At 35.6% G+C, this 12997-nt stretch overlaps 1 protein-coding gene across 1 annotated transcript in view; it reads right to left on the bottom strand.

Moving 5' to 3' along the window:
- UVR3 (DNA photolyase family protein) overlaps positions 1–12997 on the bottom strand; it is a 303194-nt gene that overhangs the window by 58190 nt on the left and 232007 nt on the right. Inside the window, exons 11-13 of the mRNA XM_089396602.1 lie at positions 10422–10535; positions 10085–10172; positions 9802–9897 (exon numbers count right to left, since the gene is read on the bottom strand). Coding sequence (XP_089252728.1) covers positions 9802–9897; positions 10085–10172; positions 10422–10535 — 298 coding nt within the window. The remainder of the gene's footprint in view (positions 1–9801; positions 9898–10084; positions 10173–10421; positions 10536–12997) is intronic.

Below are 12997 nucleotides of genomic sequence, written 5' to 3'. Positions count from 1 at the left end.
GAAAGGCTGACGTAGGGCCAGCATGAGATAGAAAGGCGCTGACGCAGTCCAGATTGGGCAGCCACTGGGGTTGCAAAGTAGTTTTGTGCTGAGGAGCCGCCGGAAGGATTTTCCGGGGTTTCAGCCAGGAGATTTCTCTCAAACTGTGAGGTATAGCTGTTAAGGAAATTCTTTGTTGGGTAGGCGAGTTTCGACACCCAGATTGTACTCTAATATTGCTTAATAAGAAAACCCTCGGATAGCTACAGCAGTTTTCCCGCATTGGGTTTTTCCGGGCACATTGGTCCAAAAATAATGGTGTCATGTAATGTGTTTGTTCTTGTTTCTTTTATTTGTTGATCTATAATATGTTGAGCATGCACTGGTGTTTATTTTCAGTATTTACTTTGTAAATAACTTGTTAAAGAAAAATAACAAGTAGGTAGGAATAAATCAGAAAAAGTGCATGAAGGGTTTCTAAACTAAGTAAACTTAGAAACTTCAATATCCAACCTCTCAAATTCGTCCTCCAATATGCCCTACACCCTCCAAACTGCTCAAGAATACGACTTGCAAAGAATACCAATGAAACCTCCTCCCAAGCTCCGGAAAATGTAGCAAACTCCTCCACAAATGATCCCCTTGATTCCTCGGCAAAGTTCAGCCTCAAAGACTGAAGTTTTACCTCCCACGTGTGCACCCAACCGTTGCCTTTGCGCTGAACCAGGAAGTGCGAAAGTCACACTGCCAAGAAGCACTCTCCAAAATGACAACAAACTTCCCATGCCTCCACTCTAGAAAATCTCCCAAAAAAACTCCACTACAAGACACCACAAGCAAACTCGACCTCCTCTTCACTATGTCCTCCAGTAATACGCACCACCTCGAGATGAATGCGGTGGAAACCACAACGAAATCCTCCTCCAGAAGAATGAAGAAAAACATTCCTAGGGTGGCACTTGAAGTCCCCTGAAGAAAGGGTGAGCTCTTCGCTTGAAGAACTCTTGCTGAACAACAAGTGACTCGGCTAAGCAGCTCGAGCAACCAAAGAGAAATCGATATGCCAAAAGATAATGAAATGAGGAGAGCTACCTTCCTTATATAGATTTCGTGGAGCACTTTACCCTCCAATTCTCCCTCCATCGTGGGCCCTCACTTAACCACCTCCATGCAAATCGAACTAGGGAGTGCGTATTTCCCTAGTGTGCCTGGCCCCCACGTAGAACCTAACCACAACAGAAATAAATTTTCCTAAGTCTAATCTCTTATCAAAATCAAATGGGCCCCACTATCTCCAAAATTGGCCCCAAAATACAATAATTAATCTTGTACCAAATTTATTTAGGAAGGGACATGACACCCTAGATCGAAGAATACTCCAAGCAAGAGTCTTGAAACTATCTTCACGAAGGAAGCATGAAGAAAGATCGAAACCCTAGAAGCACTTCCATGATCATCACTTATACATCATCAAAGGAGTGGAAGCTCTTCAAGAAAGAAGGAAGACTACAACATTCAAGAAGGATCGTGAATCAAACTCTCTCTCCTCAATCACCCAAGAAGCAGATCCTCTATCAACATCAAGATTAAGGAGGAAGCAAGCAACAATCACTCAAGTAAGTCTATGACGATATCTGATAATATCAAAATGTCCTTTTGCAAGGAAAGCAATAAATTGGTTGGAGCTATAAATTACCTTGCATGGAAGAAAATGATAGACCTGAATTTTATTGAGAATGAGGTCATGGATCAAATCAAGGGATCAATAACCTAGCCTCCAAAGGAAGATACTCAAGCACATGCTAGATACATGAAGGGAGAAGTGAGAGCCCAAAGGATTCTTATAGAATCTATAAAAGACTCTCTAATCACATATGTATCAAAGTTGGAGACTGCAAAAGCTATATATGACAAATTGGTAGAGTTTTTTTCTGTAACTACTGCAAGAGAAGTAATCTCATTAAGGCAAGAACTCTACAAACTGAAGATATCCAAGGAAGATGGAATAGCCTCATACTTCATGAGGATATCAGAAATTCGAGATCAACTACAAGAACTAGGAGAAGTCATGTGGTACTAAATGCACTACTGGAAGAATGGGGTAACTTCACTTTAAGTTTATATGGGAAGAAAGAGACTACTCCATTTCAAGATCTATGGTCACTCTGTAAGATCGAAGAAACCATATTGAAGGCAAAGATTGATGTTGGACCAAATGAGCAAAATCAAGCATATGCTGCTATGACAAGAAAAAAAGGGAAATTTGGAAAGTTCGGTCCTTAAAAGAAAAAGAGGAACATGGATAAAGTAAGATGCTATGGAGGTCAAGAACTTGGTCACTATAGAAGAGATTGTCTTAAACGTAGTAAGGACAAGAGGAATAGGGAAGAAGCCCACATTAATGAAGAAATGAAAGAGCCTGAGTCAAAGATGTTAGATGATCCAAAAATAAAATATTATCATATGTCATAAAGTTAGAATAAAATAATTATTAATTTAAGATATTAAATTAATAATTATTAATCTACAATATTTAATTATTTAATGGAGACATTTAGAATTAGTATATTGTTGTAACAAGATATGACTCTACAAATGTGTCATATCTTAGGCTCTAATTTAGGAGATTTGTTAGCAAGTTGTTTGAATAGCTTTTATTGTAAGTGGACACTCGTTATTTAATAAGTGATCCATAATTAGAGGTAGTTAGGACATTTGAGCTTATATATAGCTCATTGCAAGAGTGTTTTGTTGTTCGAGTGTAAACTCTTGCAAAATTCCAAATGTAATTGTTTTTTTTATTAATAAAATTACGTGTCTGAGGACACTTCTGCCATTCTTGTGGTATCAGAGCTTCAATAATGTTGCAGTTGTTGTGAGGAGGAGATTCTAGCTCTAAAAGTTTTAGGAAAACTCCATTGAATTGATCAGCAAATGATTGGTATGGAAATTGTCCAGTTTTATGTTCAACAAAAAAAGAAATTTTATTATCTTATTGATTTTAGATTAATCTGAAAATCAAATTGTGTATTATTATAAAATTGTTGTGTCACTGCGCTCAGACCAAAATCCGAGACTTTGAGGTTCCCATTCTCATCTAAAGCAAATTTTCTGGCTTCAAATCTCTATGGTAAATACCTCTATTGTGAGAGAAGTCCATGACACTAATCTGATCCATCATGCCCACTTTGAGAATCTTTTCCTTGTCCATTACCTTAATGGCCACGCTTTCTCCCATCTTCGTGTTTCTTGCATGGTAGACCTTTGCAAATGTGCTTACGGAAAATATTTGTTTATTTCAATGAGCTTAACCGTCTCTGATCAGATCATTGTTCCAAATACTCAGCCTTTCGAGAATCCCGATCTAGAACCCTATACTCTTTTCTCATTTTCAAAAAGTTGGATTTTACCTTGAGATGAAACCCCAGATCTTCAATTTTTTTCTTAAATTCTTCATAGGTCTCAGACTCTTGAGGTTTGGATTCCTTCTGAAAACCGTCAATTACATCTAGAAAGTAATTAAAAAAATTTGGCTCTAGCTTGCAGTTCTCTGCAAGGAAGAGGAATGAATATGTGCTACAGTTTACAAGAGAATGCTCCTTAAATATAAACGCTCAAAAGGAGGAATAATCTTTGCCACGGACGCACATCTCAGAGACCAGTCCAGACGACAAATTGGAGGGTGACTCTAAAAGCCGAAGAGAAAGAAATTGTTCCCTTCAATGGGTGCTTTCAAGGGATTTGAGTGCACCAAGGAAGGGCACCACCACCGGAAGGGAGTATTGTGATATTATGAGGAGTCACAGAGTTTCACAACCACAAAAAGCATTATAAATTTAAGCAAATTAGAAGCTCACGCAAGGAATTGACCTCAGGACCTTGGACGCTACCAGCAGTCTTGCAAATGTCGAAGCCAAGAGCATTGGAAAGTTTGCACGCATTCGTCTTACACTTAATCTTGTCAAGGGTTCCAAATTGAACAACGATATTTTTTTCCGCTTTAAATTCTCCTTATTTTCATAATCAGCAGATGTTGATAAGAAAATTTCGCGAATTTTCAAGCCATACTCCCATTCGAAGGTCTCGTGCAGAGGTTACATGGAAGATAATTTGCCTAGCCAACTACAGTCCGTTGGGGAATCAAGACTATAACAGGGGTTTCATTTACATAGTACATGGCTTTTCCATTTACAATTTGAGGAAATAGGTATTTGGGGATATAAGGTATATATTTTTATGTAATGTTTTATTATTGGAGTAATAAGGATTTTGTAATATTTGTGGAGTAATAAGGTCATTTGTAATTTTTTGGAGTAATAAGGATATTTTATTTGTAATTTGTTTTTGGAGAGATAAGTGTGGCATTGTAAATCAAAGTAATTTTACTTTGAGGGGGGTAATTTTTTTTTTTTTAACCAGGATTTGCCAAAATCATTGTAAAAGTCAAATTTTGAAAGTTACCTTGTAATTTTCTGAGAAATTGACTAGAGCCAAGTGCAAAGCTCAGTGATTTTTCTCCTGTTTCAACGTCTATACGAAGGTCAATGCCAAGCCCCAATAGATTGTTTTTGCAACGTGTGTTGCATGTTGTGTTGCCCATCTTGATTTTTTTTTTGAGCTTGATTCATGGTGTGAAGTTTCAACACTACAATGTCAAAGTTGATTAATTTGTTTTCTGATTCTGACAAACTTGAAGGCACAAAATATTACAAAACATGGCAACGCCTCATCGAAAGCACTCTCATTTATAATGAACTGTGGCATGATATATGTGATGGTGATATTAAGCCAAATAAACCCACAGATGTAGCTGCACTAGCAAAATGGGAAAGCATTAGATCTCATTAAATCTTTTGTTAATGATGAAATGTATGTCCATATAGCAAATGCTACAGATGCATGGTCTGCTTTGCGAATTTTTAAAGACTACTCTGATACTCAGCCTAAATCAAAAGGAGTTGATCTACAATTAAAATTGTTGCAACAAAAATTGATTGAAGGAGGTGATGTTCTTGAATACATCTCCAGACTTGAGAATATTAAGCAGCAAATCGTTAATGCTAGTTTCAAGCAGTCGATGATAGTTTTATGGTCACAATTTTAATTGTTGGACTTCCTTCTTCCTACACACATTTTTGGGAAACTCTACAATTAACTGGAAAGTTAGAGAAGCTAAAGTTTGATGAGCTGTGCGAAATATTGACCCAACATGATAAAACCTTTGGGAAGAAAAAGAAAGTTGGTGAAGATGTTTTTTCCACAGAGGCTAGCACTAGTAAATCATCAATTGACAGTTCTAGAAGCAGAGGCAGAGGGAATTTCAATTAGAATCAAGCAGCACATAATGTACAAAGTCGAGCATGAAGCCAAAGCAGAGGAAACAACTTTAACAATGGCAACAGTTCGGGAAGGAATAATTTTCAAGGCAAAGGAAACAATCAAGAAAGAGGATATTTTCAAGGCAGAGGTAGAGGACAACCTCAAAACATAAGTCAAAGCAGAGGCAGAGGACAATCTCCAGGAAGAGGAAGAGACTTAAGTCAAATTGTGTGTCGAAGATGTAACAAAGTTGGACATTATGCTGAATATTGTCGAACATCTATCAATCAAATTTCCAAGTTTCATCAGCCCTCAGCACAATTTGCAAATGATCAAGATGATAATGACTCAGAATATGTCTTTACTTCTTCGTCGGCATTACAACTTTCCTCCTATCTTAAGAGTGATTATGAAGATGCTTGGATTTTGGATTCAGGAGCAACTCAACACATGACTTGTCGACGAGACTTCTTTTGGAATTTTCAAGATTGCCATCTTAATTCCATCTTTCTTGCAGATGATACAAAACATACACCTTATGGAAGAGGTGCAATTAAAGTTTTTCTCCTTTGGCATTGGAGAAAAAATGATTTCAAATGTATGGTATGTAACAACCTTTAAGAAAAATTTGTTATCTTTAGTCACGATTCACCAAGTAGGACATCAGATAATTATGGAAGATGACTTAGTTAAGATTAATTCAATCAAATAGAGCTTGCAAATAGTGATGATAGGTTATGAAGATGGAAAACTGTTAAGGATGAAAGGAACAGTTATTCCAAGGCATTCTGATTTTGCAAGGGCAGTGACTACAAGAATTTCACCTATACGATTGTGGCATGTAAGATATGGACATTTAAATTTTGATAGTCTTTCTCAATTGCAAAAACAAGGAATGGTTAAAGGACTTCCAACCTTCAAAAAGGAAAATGCAAAATGTGAAGCTTGCATTTATGGAAAACAAAGTCGAGAAAGCTTTCCAACAAGTTCATGGCACGCAAACAGGTTGTTGCAACTAGTTCACAGTGATGTTTGTGGACCACTACAAACTTCATTTGGTGGTTGCAAATATTTCTTACTATTCATTGATGATTTCAGTAGAATGACTTGGGTTTATTTCTTAAAGCAAAAGTCAAAAGCATTTGAAAAGTTTAAAATTTTTTGCCAACTTGTTGAAAATGAAGTCAAAGAAAAGATAGGCACTCTCAGGACAGATAATGGGGGAGAATTCACTTCAAATGAATTCAAAACTTATTGCAGTGATAATGGCATAAGAAGACATCTTACAAATGTTTACACTCCACAGCAAAATGGAGTAGTAGAAAGAATGAATCGCACCTTGTTAGGAATGGTGAGATCTATGTTAACTTTCAAAAGGTTAAGTCCAACATATTGGGCAAAAGCAATTCATACAGCTGTCTACTTAAGAAACAGATCTCCAACTACTTCTTTAGACGGAATCACACCTTATGAAGCTTGGTTTGGTTTCAAACCTCAAGTTAAACATCTTAGAGTTTTCGGATCAATATGTTATGCCTTAGTTCTGAAAGAAAAAAGAACTAAGCTTGACTCAAGAAGTTTGAAATGCACAATGATTGGATATTCTAATGAGAAGAAAGGGTACCGTCTTTTGACCAATGGAAAATTTATTGTGAGCAGAGATGTAATTTTTGATGAAACAGAGAGTAAGAGTGCTGAAGAAATCGAAAGTCTTCTTCAAAAGTTAGAAACTAAAGGCAATCAAAGAAAAGGAAATACACAAAGTCAACCAAATTCACCAAATTGGTATGAACTTGATTTTCCTTCATCTGAAGATGATTCATCCAGTCCATCTACTTCAACAACACCATCTGGGTCTTCCAACAGTTCATCTGCATCTCCAAGCAGCAGCAGTTCTTCTGACAGTGATTCTCCAGAATCTTCATCTGATCGACGAACATCAGTTTACATTAATCCTCTTTACAATGATGGTGACTTTTCAGAATCTCAAACAAGTGAGCATCAACTACCAAAATGGGCAGTTCAACTTTTGAAAGATGTAAAGCCTGATGAGCAGAATAAAACAGGAACAAGGAAGTCACACAGAAGTGAAGGAAATTTTGCCTTGATAGCAAATGATTTTACTGAACCTTCCACATACAACGAAGCAGTAAAACATAAAGAATGGCAACAGGCTATGATTGAAGAATATCGAGCAGTAATTGATAACAACACTTGGAAACTTGTTGATTGTCCTCAAAATGTTAAACCCATAGGATGCAAATGGGTTTACAGAATTAAGTACAACCAAAAGGGAGAACTTGAAAAGTATAAAGCTAAGAATGAAGAAGTAAAAGATCTCTACTATGACTGAGATGATCTTCTTCACTAGAAGGTACCTTTTACTTGTAAGTTATAGATAGGATGCAGTGTAAATAAGATAGGATGCATCAAATTAGAAAATAGCATTATGATAGAAGCATTAACAGTAAGAGCTCATGACATGGAAACAAAAAGTATGTCTGGAATAAATTGTTTACAAAGAATAAGAAGCTCTTAGGAAACCTCATTGATACTTATAGAAAGAAGCAGAGGTCATCATCGACTAGGATCATCATAGTCAATAAAGAAAACATATGTCGAGTGAGGATATGAAACATCCTCAAGTTTCTCTGATGGAATTCTCATCAAAGGATTCATCGATCTAGAAAGGAAGCAAAGGTTTTCATTAGGAATTCCAACTCGTGGGATTCAAGGGATGATGGTATGATAACATACCAGGAAAGTAGGCCTCAAGGAAAATTGGTACTTCCGCATCCTTGGAGCTTTGACAAAAACTGTGCAATAGGATCTAGGGGGTTAATTCCTTGAATACGTATACTCAATGTGCTATCAGGGTTTCATCCATTTAGGGCTCAACCCTACTCTAATTATGTTTTGTTACATGTATGTTAGTTATATAGTCTAGAGTTTGCACAATTAGTGCTAGACCCGTTTAATTTATGTTTACTATAACCAAATCTAAATATTTGTATATTCTGCATATGTTTGGATTGTACCCATATTTTACTAGGATTTACTGATTTGGAATTTGAGTGATAAATATAAATTGTTATATGAAACTCAATATCATCATGTGTAAATCCTAATTATTGTGTGAATATTGATGGCTAAGCGTTGTGTTGTTTATTCATTAATTATACATGTTTTAATGAATTCAGAGCTAGGGTTTAATAATGAAAACCAGGAATTATGTGCTTCAGCTCGAACACTGGGTGAAATAAATGGTGAATTTCGGTTCAGGGTACGTAGCGTTCCCTAGTAGTGGTCGGGGATGTTACAAGAATGGTTAGTATTTTGGTCCAAATATATATGAAACGTCAAATTGGGAATGATGATATTATATATTAAAAAAAAATATCTTCGATTATAATGTATCCAAATAATGATACATTTTAAATATTATTTCAAACAGAGTGGAGGCCAATCCATGACAAAGTTGCTCTCACTGTGTGTCAGAATTTCTATATACTGTTTATATTATAGTATATTGGATTTTACTATATTAATATACTAAAATCAATTTTCAATATTAATAAATATCAATTTCAAGATGTATTAAAATCTCCAAAATTAAAATATTATCAATGTGCATTAATAGTTATATGAACATATTTAACAAAAAATTGAAACTTTAATATCCACAAATACTCATTTGAAAAATAGGAAACAAAGTACATATATAAAAATATTAATGAATTTGTAAATTGAACTTTACATATATAAACATTGAACATTTTCGTAAATTTGAATCATTGTTCTAGTTTGGATTGGAAAAAAAGCTAAATAGGATTGCTCTCGTAATATGAATATACAATAAAAATCAATGATGTGGTTAGTTGATAGCAACAACGCACTTAAACCTAGATTTGATAGATTTTCATGTTGATTTATTAGACTTTCATGTTTAGTCTTAACACAAAGATGAACATACATGCATTAAAAGTTATTCATATCCAAAACTATAAAGTAAATATTATTAAGTTGTTTTATTTAAATAATTTTTGGAATAAGATTTAATTTTAGTTTAAGCTCCTAAAAGAACCACTCCCAACCAAATGGGGATGATTCGTTCATGTTCCTAAGCTCCCAAAAATGTGGGAATGGAGGGAGCAAGTTTATCAGGAGTGGTTCTATCGCAACTATGGATTTTTCAAACCAACCTTCCCACTATGAAAAATATATGATAATGCAAAGTGGATAACATGAAATTCGCCTGGTTTTAACAATGAAAAGTTCTAAAGCTTCTGCATTCGGCTTTGTATACCCAGTGCTATTTGTTGAAACTTTAAAGAATCATACGATGCATGTGTGTAGGTTGATCATTTATTTGTAAGGATAGTGAATCAAAATCCTTCCCTTGAAAAATTAAAACAGTAAATGGGGTTCATGCAACAAAAAAAAAAAACACCTTTTCAATATTTGATATAAAGATATTCATGAAGTACGAATAGAAAAACTTACGAGGTTCAGGATAGTCTTTGCCAATGATACATTTCACCTTCCTTTGAACATCCATTGGTGCAGTCCAGGGCTCATATATATATTCTTTTGGCATATCTGACATTGTGACATCTTTTTAGCTTTTTAATTGTCAAAGAATGGAAATGTCTTCAACCATCCAAGGGAATAAATGAGATTAAATAATGATATGACTTACGACTAGAATAAACTATGAATTTCAAATGCCTTAGAAAATAGGGTAATATAATTTTAATGGGAGAAAGGAACAAAAGAGAGAACTCACCTTTCAACACAGGAAGAAAATACCGTATGTATTTACCATCAGGATCATACTTTTTTCCAAACGAAATCGGAGAATATATGCGATGGTACTGCAGCATTATAGCTTAAGTTCAGGAAGCGGAAAGAAATTTTATGTTTTTCAAACGTCCATAAGCCTTTCATAGAGTTCCCTCCATATGGGAGAAAGAAGTATTTATTGTTATACTCCCAACTTTGTAAATGCTTCCTACTGGTATCTCAAAAAATCAAACCTAAAAGCACACTACATACAAAAAAACAGATTCAAATATTCAATTAACTCACAGTATACAATATTCAAACATTCACAATTAACAAACCTGGGAAAAAAATGCTGAACAGGACAGCCACATCCAGTTGCTATTATTAATTGCCCAATCTGAATCAATCAGTAATCTGTCAAAGACATCTCGACCCTTCTCCCAGTGGACAAACTGAAAGCACAAAGATGAAGAGCATTCTATGTCTTAAGCTTCAATGATTTTTTATTCAAATGTTATGTTAAGCAAAAAAAAAAATCAAGAGGATCTCCCACCCTATTTATGTTTTAATTGCAATGTCCTCTGACAGTACATTATTGTCAAACCATGCTAGAAATGAAAATGCAAGAATCAGACTTGGAAAAGTAAAAAAGACTCCAAGGATCTTGAATTAAAACTGTTATGTTGTTCTAGAAAATAAATGTTATCCAAATGCACAAGAGATACATGATTCCATATATCAATAAGCCTCCCATATGTCCAGATAAAAAAAATTATACCAGTCAAAAAATAGCAGACATACTGGAACAAATTTTTGTGGTCTGAAGCCTTATAGCAATCGAGATGTGGGAAGACATTTTGATCCACGAGATTCAATTTGGTGTTTAAAATATATCACAGGATGGGGTATGAACAACTTTTGCATCTCAAATGACAGTTCATGAAAGTATGGCTTGTCAAATGAGTTCTACAGCATTACCCTAGGAAAACCAGTTTTCTATCAGACAAATAAAACAAATATAACACACAACACCCTTGAAGTAAAGGAATATGTAGTATATTTAAATCAAATTGTTCATGAATCAGGCAAACTGCTTTTGTATGACTGACCTTTCCAACAATGCAAGAAACCCTAGTCTTATGCAGATCGATACAAAACCTTAGGATGGTCACGAGAAGAGTAATGGTATAATATGTTAAATTTTGACAACATAAACAGATATTCAACAGCCCTATGGGTTTCACAGTTATGCATAAAAACTTTATCCGTCTTTCCTCTGAAGCTTTCCTTGGATTTATAGTCATCCATGACAAAAGTCAACTGAAAAAGCGGAATGCTCAAGCCCCATTTATTCTAACCAGTGTTGATAATATCGGTATCGGGAAAATATCGGCGAGGGTCCAGAAAATAACTTATCGGCAATATCGGCAAAATATCGGCAAATATCGGCAAGCATAAAAAATGCATAATATATTCATTTTTTTCAGATTTTTAAACATATAAAGCAATAACAACATGAAATAAACACATTGGCACATAAATATGAAGAAAACACTGATATATATGATGTCAAATAGAAATGATACATCAAAGGCGATACCAAATCATGCTGATCCCTGATAATTGTCCATTCAAGGACTCAAATGTGGAGAACCAATACAAAATAACATCACATATAAAAGTATCTCATCATCATGAGTTATATGTAGCACAACAAATAAAACTAGCAGCGATCTCTCTGAAATCACTGCCCTCTCCCCCTTTTACGGGAAAACATGATGGGTTGTTTGCTAGGCCTGCCCCTAGTAGTAGGAGGCCCTGACCCTGCCTCTGCACCTAATGTCAAATAATGAGTGCTAGGTATGGGGCTATGCTCTCCTATATCTATAGCAGATGGTGTTGATGCTGATGCTCCCGCAGTGTCCTCCTCCTCCTCCTCCTGCTCCTCCCCTGAGTGTTGTTTCCCCTCTGACTCCGAGTCCTCCTCTTGCTGCCCCTGCTTTAATGGATCATCCGCCACTGGCTCTAACCATGAAGGTGACTCCTCCAAGAGGGGCTCCTCAGACTCCACCCTCCACGGAGACAATACATCAATATTGTCTAAGCTAAGTCACATGACACGAGGACACGAGACACGGAGGACACGTAAATACGAGTATTCAATACGAAACACCACGACCTAGAAACAAGACACGGGGACAGGTTTTTATATATATATATATATATATATATATACCAAAATATAGTTTTTTATCCATATTAAATTGCAAGTTGCAGCTTATCTAATCAAATTAAAATATAATTACTTCTCAAAGTTCATAGTTCACTTTAAAAAAATAAATAGAATCAAAATTTACTATTTAGAAATTAGAATGTGATATGCTTGGTCTTGATTCTTGAATATTCAATGTTCATTGTTCATGTACAACTTACAAGCACATAAGAAAATAACTAAAGTCTAATCCTATTGATTTCCTCTGCCCCTCTTGCAAGAAAATGCCACAGCTTTCCCTTTCCATCTAGATGTAGATGCTGGTGCTGGTGGAGTTGGCAGTGGAGTTTGGTATGCTCTAGAAGCTGAAGAACTAGAAGTAGGAGCTATAGGAGGTAGACCACGTCCTCTACTGGTGGCAGGGGTAGCCCGAGCAGGTGGTGTCACCTGGAAACATTACAATCTCCCAATCCTGAAATCCTAAAAAACTGATAAGTCTGCTGCATTTTGAATGAAATCTAAAATTCTACTTTCTCCATATGAAATCCAATGAGGTCGGAACCACTCTCAAACATCCTGAGTCTGAGTCATTTCATGGTAATGTTAAAAATTTAAGTAAAAGGATGAAAATGAAGATTAAGGAGAATGTCACTTTTACTTTAAGAATTCAACATTACCATGAATAGCATATCAATACTAGGG

This window comes from Pinus tabuliformis, chromosome 1_2 (assembly GCF_031772625.1).
Source record: "Pinus tabuliformis cultivar Carrire ecotype Pingquan chromosome 1_2, CPIR1, whole genome shotgun sequence".
NCBI classification, from domain to species: domain Eukaryota; kingdom Viridiplantae; phylum Streptophyta; class Pinopsida; order Pinales; family Pinaceae; genus Pinus; species Pinus tabuliformis.
This window is presented reverse-complemented; position numbering and strand designations above follow the sequence as displayed.